The sequence below is a fragment of the Oncorhynchus tshawytscha genome, linkage group LG19, assembly GCF_018296145.1.
Source record: "Oncorhynchus tshawytscha isolate Ot180627B linkage group LG19, Otsh_v2.0, whole genome shotgun sequence".
NCBI lineage: Eukaryota > Metazoa > Chordata > Actinopteri > Salmoniformes > Salmonidae > Oncorhynchus > Oncorhynchus tshawytscha.
The window spans coordinates 12,279,888-12,298,932 of record NC_056447.1 but is presented as its reverse complement, the minus strand read 5'-3'; the positions used below and the strand labels follow the sequence as shown (position 1 = coordinate 12,298,932).

The following is a 19,045-nucleotide window of genomic DNA, read 5'->3' as shown; positions in this document are numbered from 1 at the left end:
GATCCATAAAAAATACAAACACAAATTGCTCACCCCCCCAAAAAAAATCAGCATATAGCTCTTAAGAAATTCAGAGACTCAGGGACCACCCAAGAGTGTTTTCAAGTTCACAGTGTCTCCCAATGGCCAGCTGAAGCCAGGTCTTACCCAGGTTGCTGTAGGTGGCACTGCAGGAGCTGGATGCTGGCGAGTGGGAGTGGCCATCCTCCTCCTCCGGGTCAACCAGGCTGGGACTGCTCTCGCTGGCCGAGGCCGGGGTGGCAGCCAGGATGACACACTCCTCCCCAGGGGACAGTAGCTCCAGTTTGGCGGATAGGGAGGACGCGGTGGGCATCTCCCCCTCGGATATGTTGGCATCACATGGCACCTGGCTGCGGGGCAAAGGAAAGAGAGATGGCAAAGCTTAGAGAGCGGGTAAAGGTTGTACCAGAATAGAGATGGCACTAGCATCTCATATACAGAGATGGAGGAACATGAAGCAGTGTTTTAATATGAATGAACATGAATTGCCTAAAGGGGGGCTTAGAAAGGCATAGGAGAAAGTGAGGCTTGTGTCACAACAATGCCAAAAGGACAGTACGTCACTTGTGTGGAAGAGTCAGGAGCAAAGGGGTAACATTTCTGGTGGCACATGAGAGCCGACTAAAGGAAGACAGGAAGTTGGAAAGGAAGAGAGGAGCATTATGGTTAGGGTGATGAAAAGGGTGTCATAGGAATGTGCTAGATTTAAATGTGTTGTTAGCATCTTTTAATGAGATCCCTGCCAGCCATGTATATATGTGTGTGTGTGTGTGTGTGTGTGTGTGTGTGTGTGTGTGTGTGTGTGAGTGAGTGAGTGAGTGAGTGAGTGAGGCATACCTCCATCTGTAAATCTGAAATAAATGCTCACTGTGTATTATCTGATGACCGAGATCGACATAAAACTAACCCATGCATGGATTGATACGGTAATCTAAATGTCATAATATGTGGAAAAACTTGCGTCTAAACTGCAACTTTTACTCATATGGATGAATAAACGGTATATTAATACAGTGCATTCAGAAAGTATTCAGACCCCTTGATTTTTGTTGTTGTTACGTTACACATTTTGTTACGTTACAGCCTTATTCTAAAATGTATTGCATTTTTTGCCCTTAGCAATCTACACACAAAACCCGAGAGCAGGTTTTTAGAAATGTTTGCAAATGTATCAAAATAAAAACAGAAATACCTGTTTTACATAAGTATTCAGACCATTTGCTATGAGACTTGGAATTAAGCTCAGGTGCATCCTGTTTCCATTGATCAACATTGAGATGTTTCTAGAACTTCATTGTTGCAAACGGTTGTAAATTCAATTGATTGGACATGATTTGGAAAGGCACACACCTGTCTATATAAGGTCCCACAGTTAACAGTGCATGTCAGAGCAAACACCAAGCCATGAGGTCAAAGGAATTGTCCATAGAGCTCTGAGATCTGAGGAAGGGTACCAAAACTTTGTAGGTCCCCAAGTACACAATGGCCTCCCTCATTCTTAAATGGAAGAAGTTCGGAACCACCAACTCTTCCTACAGTAGCGCTGTCCGGGTTAGGGAAGGGTTTGGCCGGGGTAAACCGTCATTGTAAAATAATAATTTGTTCTTAAAACTGACTTGCCTGGTTAAATAAAGGTTAAATAAAAATTAATTAATTAACCCTGGTCGCCCTAATGACAACATCACGTCAAGGCTATGGTGTCATGTTTTGACTGACAGACACGAGGTCCTGGTCAGGAAATACATTGAATGCACTACAGTATGTAAAACTGTCCATTATTACTACAGCACTAGCTGAAACGAAGACAGAGGTCTGAAGACACCAATGAGTCAAAACGACGGAACGTACGTTCAAATATCATTTACAACAAGCAGGCTAGAGATTGAATGTGTGCAAAGTCAATTTCATGTCTGTGTTCCAGCTGACCAGCAGCAGTCTACAGGCCAGTTGCATATTCATTACTTAGGTGTACTTGCTAAAGGCAAAGCACAACTCTAGATTTCTTACATATGCATGTTATTATATGATTTTTGTTTTTACCTGCTCTAGAGCTTAAACAATTTAAGCCATTATCATCAAACCAACTTCAAATGTCCAGTGCCCCAACTCTGATTGCTTAAGAACATCTTTTTGATACCATTTATACTTCTTGAACTACAACAACATTTAAATGAACTCCCAATGCATTTCAATAGAACAAAAAGGCCCATAGACTTCAATGTTAAATAAAGAAAATATTCTCTACCCATCTCCTCCTACACTGTTCATACTGGCCTAAATAAGATAGTATCAAATATCCTTTGACAAGCTATGCATACTTTTGGAACTATAACCATTTTCAGTTGGAGTAAGTTAGCATAACATAACCCACGAACAGTAAATCTTGAACCATTCAAGCATGAGGCACCAAACCAACTTTCTCATATTCAGGCTATCCTAACTGTGGTAACTAGCATAAAATCAGGTATAACACGTAATGGATTCAATGCCAAAAATAAAAACAGTGGTAGACTTTTTAAATTATCTCACTTTTTAACCATTTCAGCTACAAATATTAAAAAGACAGGAACATTTTCTAAACTTTTCAAAACCATGAAAACTTTGAAACAAGCACACCGCATTTTCTTCAGGAAACATACTTTTCTAATTATCATTATTATCTACTATGTCATTACAAAAATAGTGTATTCTCTGTATTGCCTTCAAAGAACCTGTGCATTGAAATGTTTTTTTTTGGGGGGGACAGGTTATTCAGGAAAAGTTAGAAGTTCAATCTGAGACAGGTCAGAGCACAGGGTCTCCAGCGCAGGCTACTGATGCTAGGTCTCCTTTAGAGGACAGAAGAGGAAAGTATAGCAATAGGTAATGCATCTGAACATTCACAGAATAACGCATAGATGGATAGTAATATTTCTGAAACAGGTTAGTGAATTCAAGTGTTTTATTAGATTTGTGAAAATACATGGTGGAATATCAACCAATATCAATCTTGGTTTCATCAGACCAGAGAATCTTGTTTCTCATGGTCTGAGAGTCTTTAAGTGCCTTTTGGCAAACATCAAGCTGGCTGTCATGTGCCTGTTACTGATAAGTGGCTTCCGTCTGGCCACTACCATAAAGGCCTGATTGGTGGAGTGCTGCAGAGATGGTTGTCCTTCTGGAGGGTTCCCCCATCTCCTCAGAAGAACTCTAGAGCTCTGTCATAGTGACCATCGGGTTCTTTGTCACCTCCCTGACCAAAGCCCTTCTCCCCCGATTGCTCAGTTTGGCTGGGCGGCCAGCTTTAGGAAGAGTCTTGGTGGTTCCAAACTTCGTATATGCTGAGCAATTGTTGGCTGCTTTTCCTTCACTCTGTGGTCCAACTCATCCCAAACCATCTCGATTGGGTTGAGGTCGGGGGATTGTGGAGGCCAGGACGTCTGATGCAGCACTCCATCACTCTCATTCTAGGTCAAATAGCCCTTGCACAGCCTGGAGGTGTATTGGGTCATTGTCCTGTTGAAAAACAAATGATAGTCCCACAAACCAGATGGGATGGCGTATCGCTGCAGAGTGCTGTGGTAGCCATGCTGGTTAAGTGTGCCTTGAATTCTAAATAATTAACTGGCAGTGTCACCAGCAAAGCACCCCCAGAACATCACACCTCCTCCTCCATGCTTCACGGTGGGAACCACACATGCGGAGATCATCCGTTCATCTCACAAAGACATGGTGGTTGGAACCAAAAATCTCCAATTTGAACTCATCAGTCCAAAAGGACAGATTTCCACTGGTCTAATGTCGTTTACCCGTTTTTCTTGGCCCAAGCAAGTCTCTTCTTCTTATTGGTGTCCTTTAGTAGTGGTTTCTTTGCAGAAATTCGACCATGAAGGCCTGATTCACGCGGTCTCCTCTGAACAGTTGATGTTGAGATGTGTCCGTTACTTGAAGTCTGTGAAGCATTTACTTGGGCTGCAATCTGAGGTTGGTAACAGTAATGAACGTATCCTCTGCAGCAGAGATAACTCTGGGTCTTCCTTTCCTGTGGCAGTCTTCATGAGAGCCAGTTTCATCATAGCTCTTGATGGTTTGTGTGACTGCACTTGAAGAATCTTTCAAAGTTCTAGACATTTTCCATATTGACTGACCTTTATGTCTTAAAGTCATGGTGGACTGTTGTTTCTCTTTGCTTATTTGGGCGGTTCTTGCAGTAATATGGACTTGGTATTTTGTCAAATAAGGCTATCTTCTGTATACCACCCCTACCTTGTCACAACACAACTGATTGGCTCAAACGCATTACGAAGGAAAGAAATTTCACAAATTAACTTTTAACCAGGCACACCTGTTAATTGAAATGCATTCCAGGTGACTACCTCATGAAGCTGGTTGAGAAAATACCAAGAGTGTGCAAAGCTGTCATCAAGGCAAAGTGTGACTACTTTGAAGAATCTCAAATATATTTTGAATTGTTTAACACTTTTTTGGTTACTACATGATTCCATTTGTGTTATTTCATAGTTTTGATGTCTTCACTATTATTCTACAATGAAGAAAATAGCAAAAACAAAGAAAAACCCTGGAATGAGTGTGTCCAAACTTTTGCCTGGCACAGTACATATATATATTTTGAACAGGATTATCTATTTTGGATGCATTTTGAATAGAATTGATGGAAAGCGAGAAAGACAATGACAGAACGCTCACGTCCGCACTGATTTCAAGCAACAATATTCAAGTGATAGGCTGTTTTAAAACTCTACAGCTTTACAAATCAAATCAATCGAAACTGTGCAGCGGCAATTGTTGAATGGAAAGAGACATCTGTTACAAAACCCCAAAAAGTTGAATAACAATCGGAGATTGTCAAACCAAGCCTTCGATACTGGTTTAGCCTACAAGGTAGGGAGGGATGTGTTTTCTGTTTGTCGAGATTGACAGACTATTTATTGAGGTGTTGAAAACGCAAACCATGATATTGAAGTGCCAAAAGTCGGTATGTTTTGTTTATTGGTTGTGTGGTGCATTGGCACAGAAACCTGTTGGTGGAAAATGTGTTGCATATATTTAATGTAATTATACACATGCCATCAGAATGTTGAAAATCTGATTTCCCCATAGCTGATTATTGTCTGCAACTGGCTCTGATAGTGAAGTAATGAAACAGGCACGGAGAGTGAGCTCGTCTGTGGCGGTCAGGGTACCCTCAACCCTCTGGCCCGTAGCCCTGTGTGGCATCAACTGTGCCACAAAAGCATACCGAAGTGGCAACGTAATTATCCAAATTCATAAAGACTGGGTTGCTACACATTTTGAGTGTATGAACAATACTCCACCACCTATACGTCGTCTTGTGATGATTTAGTTGAATTAAGAGCAACCATTGATGCCGTAGCTCCAGTAAAATTGAAAAAGGACACATCCAAACAGAGAGCCCCTCAGATGAGTGAGGAAACGAATCAATTAAAGAGAAATTACAGAAAGGTAGAGCGGAAATGGAGACGGTCAAAGTTGAAGGTCCATTATGATATCTGAGAGAGCAACTTGGCTTATAAAACATGGCAATTAAAAATGCCAGACGGGCTCATTTTTCTAACTTGATCACTATTAATCAGAATAATTTGAGTGCTCTTCTCGATCATTAATGGTCTAATAAATCCTACCCCGCAAACCTATGTGAACCTTCCTCCACGTCTAAATGTGATGAGATATATTTCAGATATAAGATAATCAACATTAGGCTGTGTATCAGTCAAGCTGATGATAAGACCTGATGATAAGTTTGATGATATGTGTCCTAGCCTGTCATGCAAAGCCACTGTGGATTTATTCTCCCTGGTTGACACAGACATACTCAGGAAAGTGATATCACAACTTAAGCCTTCTACCTGCCTTCTTGATCCTATCCCCACCACCTTCTACAAAACAGTTTTTAATTGCATATCTGAAGTGCAAGCTATTGTTAAAAAACTGCTATGGTGAAAAAGTCAATGAAATTCTTCAACTCTTAGCTGCACAGAGACAGTCTTAGTTAAAGTGGTACACGATCTTAGAGCCAACACAGATGCCAAACAGCTCTCTGTCCTTGTACTCCTGGATTTAAATGCTGCATTCGACACTGTTGAACACGATGTCCTTCTGGACAGACTGGAGAGGTGGGTTGGCCTCTCCGGTCCAGTTCTACATTGGTTTAGCACCTACTTAACCGGTCAAGAGTTTGTCATCACCCTTGGTGAAGATAACTCAGAAAATACACAACTTTACATTTCTGTGTCACCAAAGGATTTTAACTCCACAGATAAATTAGACAGTATTAGTGAATTAAATATTGGATGGCTCACAATTTCCTTCAGCTAAATCAAGACAAGAGCGATGTACTTATTGTTGGAGCCAAAGCACAGAGAGAGAATCTGGATGCACATTTTAAAACACCAGGTAAAAAACCTCTGAACTCAATTTCGAATAACATACTAGTAATGTGACCAAAATAGCTTTTTACCACCTGAGGAACATTGCCAAGGTGTGTCCGTCTCTTTCTCAGGATGATACAGAGAGACTCATCCATGCTTTTATTGCAAGCAGACTTGACTACTGTAATGCTCTCCTGTCTGGTCTACCCAAGAAAGCCATTGGTCAACTGCAAAACATACAGAATGCTGCAGCACGGGTACTGACAAAGACCAGACAGAGAGCACACATTACGCCAGTTTTAACGTCTTTGCACTGGCTGCCTGTCAGTTTTAAAACTAATTTCAAGATTCTTCTATTGGTTTTTAAATCAATCCACGATTGTGCACCCAATACATGTCAGACATGCTATTTATTTATGTACCCAGTAGGTTCCCTAGGTCCTCTGGCACTGACCTTTTAACTATCCCAAAGCCTAGGACCAAGAAGCATGGAGAGACAGCCTTTAGTTATTATGCCCCCAGCCTCTGGAATAGCCTGTCAGAGAACCTGAGGGGGACCAATAGGCATGGAGAGACAGCCTTTAGTTATTATGCCCCCAGCCTCTGGAATAGCCTGTCAGAGAACCTGAGGGGGACTAAGAGGCATGGAGAGACAGCCTTTAGTTATTATGCCCCCAGCCTCTGGAATAGCCTGCCAGAGAACCTGAGGGGGCCGAAACGGTGGACATATTTAAAAGAGATCTTAAAACACATCTATTTAGCTTTGCTTTTCCTTAGGGTGCCTTTTAGCCGTTCAGTTTACATTTTTATTATTTTGTTTTTTATCCTCTCATGTTTGTTGTGGAGTAAATATTTAAGTTTTCATTTTCATTGCTTTTAGTTTCTTCCTCTGAAGCACATTGTGCTGCATTCCATGTTTGAAAGATGCTGTATAAATAAAGCTTAGTTTGATTCATTTATTTGACTACGCAGCTGCGGCAAGAGAACATTTTTCACTGGCTGTCCACTGGTCGCAAAAACAATCATTGATAGGCAGCTTAAACGTCTTCAATTCAACCATTATTTTGTTCAAATACAAATCTAAATTTGTCAACAGCCATTCACAACAACCACAATTCTTCAGCCGCAAATAGAAGTGTGATTCACATCAATGAGCTATGTAGATATCAATAATAAGTAGTATCCGTGTCGCCCGTAGACTACACATTACCTCCAAACTTTTATTCAAGTTGGATAATCTTTGGATGCCGACAGCAGTCACACCACTGGAAGAAATAGCTTGGACTGTAGCACACAAAAGCCAATTCCTGGTCTTTCCCGCAATCCATCAAGCAAATAGTGCTCTCTGACCAATTTCAATGCCCCTTTTCAATGCTGATATGAATGCCATTGAGAAAAAACAGAAAGGTGTCAAATATATCAACATATCAAGACCATTTCAAGGACAGCTTTTTTCCATCTACGTAACATTGCAAAAATCAAACACTTTTTGTCCAAAAATGATGCAGAAAAATTAATCCATGCTTTTGTCACATCTAGGTTAGACTACTGCAATGCTCTACTTTCCGGCTACCCGGATAAAGCACAGATAAACTTCAGTTAGTGCTAAATACGGCTGCTAGAATCCTGACTAGAACCAAAAAATTTATCATATTACTCCAGTGCTAGCCTCCCTAAACTGGCTTCCTGTCAAGGCAAGGGCTGATTTCAAGGTTTTACTGCTAACCTACAAAGCATAACATGGGCTTGCTCCTACCCATCTCTCTGATTTGGTCCTGCCGTACATACCTACACGTACGCTACGGTCACAAGACGCAGGCCTCCTAATTGTCCCTAGAATTTCTAAGCAAACAGCTGGAGGCAGGGCTTTCTCCTATAGAGCTCCATTTTTATGGAATGGTCTGCCTACCCATGTAAGAGACGCAAACTCGGTCTCAACCTTTAAGTCTTTACTGAAGACTCATCTCTTCAGTGGGTCATATGATTGAGTGTAGTCTGGCCCAGGAGTGGGAAGGTGAGCGGAAAGGCTCTGGAGCAATGAACCGCCCTTGCTGTCTCTGCCTGGCCGGTTCCCCTCTTTCCACTGGGATTCTCTGCCTTTAACCCTATTACAGGGGCTGAGTCACTGGCTTTACTGGGGCTCTTTCATACCGTCCCTAGGAGGGGTGCGTCACTTGAGTGGGTTGAGTCACTGATGTGATCTTCCTGTCTGGGTTGGTGCCCCCCCTTGGGTTGTGCCGTGGCGGAGATCTTTGTGGGCTATACTCGGCCTTGTTACAGGATGGTAAGTTGGTGGTTGAAGATATCCCTCTAGTGGTGTGGGGGCTGTGCTTTGGCAAAGTGGGTGGGGTTATATCCTTCCTGTTTGGCCCTGTCCGGGGGTGTCCTCGGATGGGGTCACAGTGTCTCCTGACCCCTCCTGTCTCAGCCTCCAGTATTTATGCTGCAGTAGTTTATGTGTCGGGGGGCTAGGGTCAGTTTGTTATATCTGGAGTACTTCTCCTGTCCTATTCTGTGTCCTGTGTGAATTTAAGTGTGCTCTCTCTAATTCTCTCTTTCTTTCTCTCTCTCAGAGGACCTGAGCCCTAGGACCATGCCTCAGGACTACCTGACATGATGACTCCTTGCTGTCCACCTGGCCGTGCTGCTGCTCCAGTTTCAACTGTTCTGCCTTATTATTATTTGACCATGCTGGTCATTTATGAACATTTGAACATCTTGGCCATGTTCTGTTATAATCTCCACCCGGCACAGCCAGAAGAGGACTGGCCACCCCACATAGCCTGGTTCCTCTCTAGGTTTCTTCCTAGGTTTTGGCCTTTCTAGGGAGTTTTTCCAAGCCACCGTGCTTCTACACCTGCATTGCTTGCTGTTTGGGGTTTTAGGCTGGGTTTCTGTACAGCAATTTGAGATATCAGCTGATGTATGAAGGAAAATATATATAAATTTTTCTAAAGTATCTGTTATCTGATTAGAATATTTTAGCTGTATTCAACAATATTCTATTTTTTGTGTGATCAGTTACATGTAATCCATTACTCTCCAACCCTGGTCATACAACACTGTTGTTTGAGATGAGATTAACTGGGCCCAGCTCAAAAGTTGAGCCCTAAAAAGGGTGCCATTTGGGACACATTCTGTGTGTCTGAATAGGCCAGTAAAGTGTAGATTACAGCCCTGCTAATTAACTAGTCACAATCCGTCCTGATTCAACTGAAAACGTTGCCACCTCTCATCACTGTGCCGCCTGCTCTTACTGGCATAGCTCAATTAACTGCATTTGATGGATGGCCAAGGTACCCATCTCAAACAGTATATTACCCAATAATGCCTTATCATAAAGTGTGCGGCTTACAAATAACAAGGCCTGCAGTTATCTGCAGTAAGGAGGCGGCTTATAAATCAGTATAGAGAACATTTTTAAACAATTTTCCTGAGCAAGGACTAACAGAAACAAGAGAAATTAGCTTTTTTTAAGACATATTTAAATCAATTACCTGATGGCCTTGCAGTGGAGGGCAGTCCCGGTGGTAGATGGTCTGATGTCTTGGCTCTCCTCCGGGGACAGCAGAGACGTTTCTCTGCATTCCTCCACCCGCAGTTCCCCCTCCCAGTCACCGGAGGCGCTGCCGTCTGGCTTGTAGGTGAATATGATTGTGGGTTTCTGACTGGGGTCCTCGTTCTTGGCCTCAGAGAACCAGTGGTGGCGTTGGATGGGCGGAGGTGGCAGCATGTGGATGACCGTCCCGTCCAGCCCCACCAGCTTGCCCTTCTTCGTCTCCTTCTGTGCTTTCTCCCGCTGTTCGTCCTCATCCTTCCGCCGGCGGAAGAAGCTCTTGAAGGAGATCCAGCGTTTGGGCTTGGCGCTCTCTACCGCCACCCGTCTCCCTTCCCCTCCACCCGGGCTGGTCTCTCCATCACAGGGGCGCGAGGGGGAGCTGGAGGCGGCAGGCTTGGTCCAGTGGCCAAAGTGTCTCTGAAGGATGTTGGAGGCGTAGTATGGGGAAGAGGTGGATCTGGGAGGGGGGAATGGAGCGTTGGGCTCTGACTTCGTGGGGCTGGACAGGGGCACGGCTGCTGAGGCACTCTGGGATTTGGGCAGCTGTTTAGAGGGTGTGTCCTTCCTGGGTTTGGACAGGCAGCTGTCAGTGGAGGAGAAGAGAGACTTGGGTCGACTGAGTGTTTCTTTGGTGGCGTTGGGTGGAAGGGCATACAGCTCCTCGACACTGCAGGCTTTAGAATGTGGGGAAGGTGACTCTGGGGGAGACTGTGGGGGCTGGATAGAGGCAACGATCTGGGACAACACAGTGCTGGCCTTCTCCCGGTGGCCTGTCCCAGTGCCTGATGATGACAGTGGGAAGTCAGTGCTCCCCTCTTTGCTGGATGTTGTTTCCCCACTGATCTTGCGAGTGCGCCCACGAGAGGCTGAACTGGAGCTGCTTTTGGCCAAGGTGGCAGCGACAGTGAGAGGAGTTGGAACAGCAATCGATGTGGCAGCTGAAGGAGAAAGAGAACCAGCAGCCATGCTCGCAGCTACAGTCAAGTCTTTAGCGGTTCGAGCGGTTAGCTCCTGGCTTATCAGCGCTGCTGCAGCGGCTTTCCTTTCTCCAGCAGCAGCTTTCTCCGATGCCGCTTTACCAATAGTTTTCTCTGTAGGAGAAGGTTGGACACTCTCCGAGGAGCCGACCTCCTCATAAGTGTGGCTAGCCACTCTCCCGTCCTTTATTTGAGGCATCTCCCCGCTGAGACCCAGGAAGCTCTTATACACCGCCAGGTTGTCGTAAGCACTTGGGTTGATGACGATGGGCACCTTGACGGCGTTCTTGGACCTGCGGGAGTATGTGGTATCATCCCGGATGATGATGGGGAAGGGGGGCATCCCTGCATTGTTGTAACTGTTGAACTTGATCTCGGACAGGTTAGGGGATTTCACAGGTACAGTCCGAGAGGAGGAGAGGCCAGCAATGGGGGAGGTTGGGGCTGACTTGTGGCTGCAGTGGCGAGGTGGGACGGCAGGGCCAGATGCTCCAGTGGACTCCAGATCCACTTTGGCGATCTTCTGACGGGGACTGGTGCTAGACGTCCACACCTCCTGGTAGCGGATAGCACCTGGTTGCTTGCTGGCCTTGCCCTGGAAGACAAACGGTGTGGCGGATGTGGGGGAGATGGGAGATGATGGGGACATGGGTGAGGCAGGAGACAGTGGCTGGCCTAAGGGGGAGATAGGGTAGGAAGAGGGGCTAATGGGAGTCTTTGGCTGTTTGGGAGTGCGTTCTTGGTTTTGTTCCTCTGGGTTAGCCATGGATGCAGACACGTCCACCACTGTGTAGGGCTTACAGATAAGATGCTTCTCCAGGTTAACCACACGGTAAGGTTTGGCTTGCTCCTCTGTGGGGCTGAAGCTGATCATCACTGGCTGCCCGGGAAGAGCTTGAGGCATAGGTAAGCCCTCCCTGCTGTCCTGATCCTCCAATTGGATTGCGAGAACAGCCTTGTGGGTTTCTGTGACCTTGGATGGACTGACAGCCTTCTGGGTCTGTTGTTCCTTGTCTGTACCAGCAGCCTGGAGGGCCGGTGTTCTGAAAGCTGAGGGGGAGTGCAGACCGTTTCTCAGGGGGCCACAGGGAGCACTGCTGCTGCAGCTGGAAGTGGTGCGTAAGTCCTCCGGCAGCGATGATGAGGACTCTGGGGAAGTGGTGCACTCCGAATTGGAGAGAAAGCCGCTGCCCTGCAGGTCACCAGGGCCGTACGGAAGGATACCGAGGCCTCCATTGGAGTCTGTGGAGGGGTATCCATTAAGGATCTCATCATAACTGTCGTCATAGTCCACGGCGCAGATCCTCTGGAGTGAGCGGTTACGTAACGGTACAGTGTTCCACTTCTTCCCCTGGGCAAAGGGGACTGGGGAGAGTGTGGCGGCACGGAAGTTGGCGAAGCGCGGCTGGCCCCGCATACGGATCTCCATGGCTAGAAGTTCCTCGTCACTCTCATCCCAGCTCTCGTGTTCATCGTCGTCGTTAACTTCACTTTCGTCATCTTCATCCTCATCATCGTCCTCTCCTTCACTGGAGAACTCAGGGTAACAGAAGCGCCCTCCTTCGGTGCTGATGACCTCCATACTGTTGCTGAGGGACACCCGCTTTTGGGCAGCCCCTCCACTGCTGCTGCTCCCAATGGCCAAGCAACCAGAAGCGGGGAGTCCTCTTTCTAAAGAGCGCTGGAAGGAGCTGCTGATGCGCCCCAAAAAGAGGTCCTTCGACCCGGACAAGGGGCTGGGGCTAGGGCCAGAGCCCAGGCCCGCAATCTCCTTGAGCATGTCAGTCAAACCATTGCCATTCCCACGGGGTGCGCGCCGACTGCACTGCCTGTAACGCTCAATCTCCTCCACGGCATATTCCCCTTCATTGTTGTTAGGCCCGCCGGGCTTCTTGCGGTTCATCCCATTTCGGGTCCAGACGGTAAAGGCAGAGGTTTTGCCGGGTTCACCAGCGTCTGGTGGCCGATGTAGGTTGCCCTCCAAGTCCAGGTCGGCCGAAGAGCAGGACAGCATCATGGTGGGCTTGACAGCGATTGTGGGCTTCTTAGCCACGGGAGGGCGGAAGTGACCAGAGCGGGTTGAGACACCGTCACCGCCTCCCCTCTGGGAGCTGTTACCGTTGGGTCTAGTTCCAGCAGGGGGTTGGCTCTGTTGTTGGGGGGGTTGCTCAGGGGCAATCTTCTTCACGCCACCCTCGGCCAGGCGGTGCAGGCTCTTGGGCTTAAAGCAGTTCTTGCACTCGCCTGGTTTCCACACATGCTCCGTGAAGGTGTTGCAGGCAGACATGGCTGCTGTCCTGGTGAGGCAGCACAGTGGGTCAGTGGACAGGAAACCCCTCCATGGGAACCACAAAGGCAGGGGAATGGACTATTCTACAGCACCTCTGCCTTCTGGTTAACCCTCAGACCTAGCAGAGAGACTCAGCCTGAAAGAAAATGAAACATGGCATTATTAAACTGTCATCTCACAACATTTGTTTATATCTATTGAATTGTTTCAGCATAAAACATAAAAGCTTTAGTATTAAGTTGGTTTAATTCAGTATACTTGACATGAACACAGAGTATTCAATGTATTATTGTTTTTTAAAGTAGCCAACATGATGAAATCATGTAATAAATATTTTCATTTTCAGAATGACTAACACTTTTTGAAAAGGGCAGCAAAAGATATTCAAAAATATAGAGGGTAAATGTATACAGCCCTAAAATGAGAGAGGGTAAGTGCCTAACATATACAGCCCTAAAATGAAAGAGGGTAAGTGCCTAACGTATACAGCCCTAAAATGAGAGAGGGTAAGTGCCTAACGTATACAGCCCTAAAATGAGAGAGGGTAAGTGCCTAACGTATATAGCCCTAAAATGAGAGAGGGTAAGTGCCTAACGTATACAGCCCTAAAATGAGAGAGGGTAAGTGCCCAACGTATATAGCCCTAAAATGAGAGAGGGTAAGTGCCTAACGTATACAGCCCTAAAATAAAATAACGTATATAGCCCTAAAATGAGAGAGGGTAAGTGCCTAACGTATACAGCCCTAAAATGAGAGAGGGTAAGTGCCCAACGTATATAGCCCTAAAATGAAAGATGAATCGCTCATGTGAGGTTTTATGACTTTACTTACACAATTTTTTCGTAAGGTAATAATATTTGATAAAATATGTTACAAGTCCAGACATCGCTTAATGACTACCGAATGTACACTTTAAGCCCATGGGTGTTATAAATATGCCCAACTTTTAAATAATCAATATTTATTATTTTCCAAATGTTGAAAACTTATAAATGGACATTTATGTAAGCTTAAATTCTAATCACTTCCCTAAAAGTTAAAATATATTGATCATTACTATTCATGGTAGTAGCATACATATCCACAGAGGTTTTTGTTCATGCCAGCCAGTACACACCTCATAAACAAAACAACTAATCAGTCTTCAATCAAGACGGTGTGTTACTGCTTGGCTAGAACAAAAACCTGCACACACACACCAGACCTCTGTGGATTAGACTCCATGCACAAAGACCTGCTTTAAATAAATTATGTGTATTCCACAAAGCAGGACTACATTTATTTAGAGATCTCCCTCATAAATCAACAGCAAGGACTTAGGGTGAAGACAAACTACACTTCCGGTCAAAAGTTTCAGAAGCCTACTCATTCAAGGGTTTTTTTTTTTTTTTTTAATACTATTTTCTACATTGTAGAATAATAGGGAAGACATCAAAAAACTATGAAATAACACAGATGGAATCATGTAGTAACCAAAAAAAGTATTTTTTAATATATTTTATATTTGAGATTCAAATTCCTCCTTCGGCCGCCTTTCCTTCCAGTTCTCTGCTGCTGGAACGACCTGCAAAAATCTCTGAAGCTGGAGGCTCATATCTCCCTCACTAACTTTAAGCACCAGCTGTTAGAGCAGCTCACAGATCACTGCACCTGTACATAGCCCATCTGTAAATAACCCATCCAACTACCTCATCTCCATACTGCATTTATTTATTCATCTTGCTCCTTTGCACCCCAGTATCTTTACTTGCACATTCATCTTCTGCACATCTACCATTCCAGTGTTTAATTGCTATATTGTAATTACTTTGCCACCATGGCCTATTTATTGCCTTAACTCCCTTAAGTTACCTCATTTGCACACACTGTATATAGACTTTTAGTTTTATTTTGTTCTACTGTATTATTGACTATGTTTTGTTTATTCCATGTGTAACTCTGTTGTTGTATGTGTCTAAATGGTTTGCTTTATCTTGGCCAGGTCGCAGTTGCAAATGAGAACTTGTTCTCAACTAGCCTACCTGGTTAAATAAAGGTGAAATAAAACATTTAAATATACTGGGGGTTCTGAAGAAGCACCCCTTTATCCATATGTGCATCAAAACTTCAATGGTCTGTCACATACACACACTCTGGTCTGCAGTGACCCTCTCCAGTAAGATCTGTCCACAATTGAATTCATTGCAGCACTAACATTCCTCTTTTGTCGACATGGTTGGACAGCACCCACATACGAACCACCAGTCAGAGTCTGACCATGGCTACCCAGGATCATGAGCTGCTTGCTGGTCTCACAATTCTTGTTCTCACTGTCTCAACTGATCTTCAGTGTATTCCGGCTCAAATAAATGTCATCCAGCTCTTCTTGGAAAGAGGGATAAGAAGCAGCCATTCGAGCTACTTAGCAATCTCGGATAGACAGTGCAAGGGTAACATAGCTCCCCGTGAACCGGAAGAAACTAGTAGAGCACCCATTTTCAAAAGCTTTCCTTCGAGGGTGTGAATACAATTGGACAAGGAAGTAGGGCTCCAGTCAAGCTGTAGTCTTTACAAAGCCAGGAAGAATGAGTCAACCTAGATATCATGCAATGTCGTGGCAGACAGGAACATCGTTGAGACAAGTCCAATGGCTTTATTGAACAAGGATAACCATTTCTACTTGCCGCTAGCGTGATCGGCAAAACACAAAGGCAATAACATTAATGGCTTCAGAACATGAATAAAATTCATTTTTTTGATCAGGCTCAATCAACTGATGATTGTGGACTATAGGAAAAAGAGGACCGAGCACACCCTCATTCTCATCGACTGGGCTGCAATAGAGCAGGTTGAGAGCTTCAAGTTCCTTGGGGTCCACATCACCAACATGGTCAAAGCACACCAAGACAGTCGTGAAGAGGGCACGACAAAACCTATTCCCCCTCAAGAGACTGAAAAGTTTTGACATGGGTCCTCAGATTCCCAAAAGGTTCTACAGCTGCACCATCAAGAGCATCCTGATGGGTTGCATCACTGCCTGGTATGGCAACTGCGAAAGGCCCAGTACATTCAATCACCGGGGCCAAGCTTCCTGCCATTCAGCACCTCTATACCAGGCGGTGTCAGAGGAAGGCTCTAAAAATTGTCAAAGACTCCAGCCCCCCTAGTCATAGACTGTTCTCTCTGCTACCGGACGGCAAGCGGTAACGGAGCGCCAAATCTAGGTCCAAGAGGCTACTAAACAGCTTCTACCCCCAAGCCATTAGACTCTTGTACATCTAGTCAAATAGCTACCTAGACTATTTGCATTGCCCCCCCCCCACCCCCTCTTTACACCACTGCTACTCTCTGTTGTCATCTATGCATAGTCACTTTAATAACTCTATCCACATGTACATACTACCTCAACTAACTGGTGCCCCCGCACATTGACTCTGTATTGGTACCCACCTGTATATAGTCTCGCTATTGTTATTTTACTGGTGCTCTTTAATTGCTTGTTACTTTAATCTCTTATTCTTATCCATATTATCTTGAAACTGCATTGTTGGTTAGGGGCTCGTAAGTAAGCATTTCACTAAGGTTTACACCTGTTGTATTCAGGACATTTGACCAATACAATTTGATTTGATGACATTGGATATACTCTCCTGGAGTGAAAATTCTAAAATACCGCTATGGTGCATAATTATGTCTGAAACACTCATAACGCAGAATTATGTAGGGAGAAAGGAAAACAACCCAAGTGTGACATTTCCCTTTAACAATAGAACATAATTGACTAAAACTGTAATGTATACAACAATACAACAATATATTTTTATCTATTTAAGAACAAATTCTTATTTTCAATGATGGCCTAGAAACAGTGGGTTAACTGCCTTGCTCTAACCACTAGGCGACCTGCCGCCCCAACTGGTTCACCCACATGAACTGGTTGAAACATTAAAATAGCTGAATTTATCCAAAGATGGAAGTGGGCTTAATGGGTAAATGGGCTGACTCTTACCTAACACATTTGCATGAAAAAGTCCAAATGGAAATCAAAACCAATCCATGCATGCATTCAGAGGTGACAAAAACACACAGCACTGCTCCTTTCCCTCCATTAGGTGGCGATGCGTTGCAATGTTTTCTCTGTCAGGGGCAGAGTAACTCCACTGAGGGGCAGTGAGCTCCCCTGCTCCTCAGCTGAGCCTGTGAGGCTATGCGGCCAGCGGGTCAGACATTTCCCTGGCCTATTTTTGGACTGCAGCTCTGTGCAGTTGCTAGTTACAATCAGCCAGGCTTACAAGGGATCTACAGACTGACAATGCCATAAAGTCAGGCCCCATGCTGAGATCTATCTGCATCGGAGGAGCTAGGGCTGGGCAGGTCTTTTCAACTGAATTCAGATTTGTTTCATTTCAGTCCAAACAGTACAGATTAACTTTATTTTGCAGTGTCAACAGAAATAACCAGGTACGTGACTGGTACCTTGGTGTAGTTAATATAACTACTATAACTAAATAAATGCTCGGTAAGTAATGCTTGACAGGTAATTCAGCTTTGACCAATGATCAGAGCTTGTTTGCTGTATTACCATGGGCTATAATATTGGACAATTAGTGGCTGCATTATAGTGAATTATGACTAAACTAAGTACTATATGACTAAAATGATGATTCAGAGGAGCAAACCAGATAGATACGCTTACTGGCAATTCAAACAAGGAGGACCAAGACAGATGTACACCAGTTATCTGTGAGAGCTCAGTGGTCAAACACTTCCTGTTTTCAAGAGGATACCAGGTCACACTTCCATGTGGCCCGTGTGGCGACAGGAAACCACATCCTTGAGAACCCATTTTGTAGTGTTCTCCTTTCAGCTTCATGTTCTGCAGTCATCACTTTTAATGCAGTCTCTCCATCCCTGTAGCCCAGAAAGGGAATAGGTTATCATTTGTGGCTAGAGCTGTAATGAATACAGCATTTATAGAGTGAGGAAAAGTACCACTGGATATTCTCCTCATCACATATTGTAAGTTCATGAAAAGGATCATGGGTTTTGAAGCCTTTGTGCTCTCAAAGTTGCATGTCCATTCATAATATTAGCAAGGATCAATATAAATAAAATACATTTACAATTCTTTACTATTGTCTCAATTGACCGTTCCACCCACTCGCTCGTGCACTTTGCCTGCCATGGGCACAATTTCAAATACTCATTTGAGAGAAATCAAGTCAAATTTGAAATGGCACGCCGCTGAGGCGTCCAATTAAACTGAATGTTTCACATAATTGTAAATACACATAATTGCCGTCCACCACACACTGAAGAGGTAGGGTTTCAGATGTTTTCAGGAGATTGGCAGGGACTTTGCTGTCCTTGCATCAGGGGTAAGCTGGTTCCACCATTTGGGTGTCAGAACAGAGAACAGATTTGACTAGGCTGAGCGGGAGCTGCCCTTCCATAGGGGTGGGAGGGCCAAGAGACCATAGGTGGCAGAACGGAGTACTCGGGTTGGGGTGTAGGGTTTGAGCAGATCCTGAAGGTAGGGAGGGGCAGTTCCTCTTGCTGCTTCGTAGGCAGATACAATGGCCTTGTAGTGGATGTGAGCTTCGACTGGAAGCCAGTGGAGTGTGCAGAGGAGCGGGTGACATGGGAGAACTTGGGAAGGTTGAACACCATGCTGGCTGCAGTGTTCTGGATAAGTTGCAGGCGTTCGATGGCACAAGCGGGGTGAGTAGTGAGAGTACGTGCAGACTCTGGCCATTTTAAAGTCAAAGGGGACGCAGCCATTGGTCAGGGATGAGTTGATGAGGGAAGTGAGGAATGGGAGAAGGTCTCC

General features: G+C 44.8%; 1 protein-coding gene across 5 annotated transcripts in view; it reads right to left on the bottom strand.

The window, feature by feature from the left end:
- The window catches only part of peak1 (pseudopodium-enriched atypical kinase 1), a 247,577-nt gene that overhangs the window by 42,523 nt on the left and 186,009 nt on the right, over window positions 1-19,045 (bottom strand). For all 5 annotated transcript variants that reach the window (XM_024379109.2, XM_024379110.2, XM_024379111.2 and 2 more), the window contains 2 exons: window positions 9,908-13,372; window positions 148-371 (listed from right to left, as the gene is read on the bottom strand). In XM_024379109.2, coding sequence (XP_024234877.1) covers window positions 148-371; window positions 9,908-13,233 — 3,550 coding nt within the window. In that variant the 5' untranslated portion in view covers window positions 13,234-13,372. The remainder of the gene's footprint in view (window positions 1-147; window positions 372-9,907; window positions 13,373-19,045) is intronic.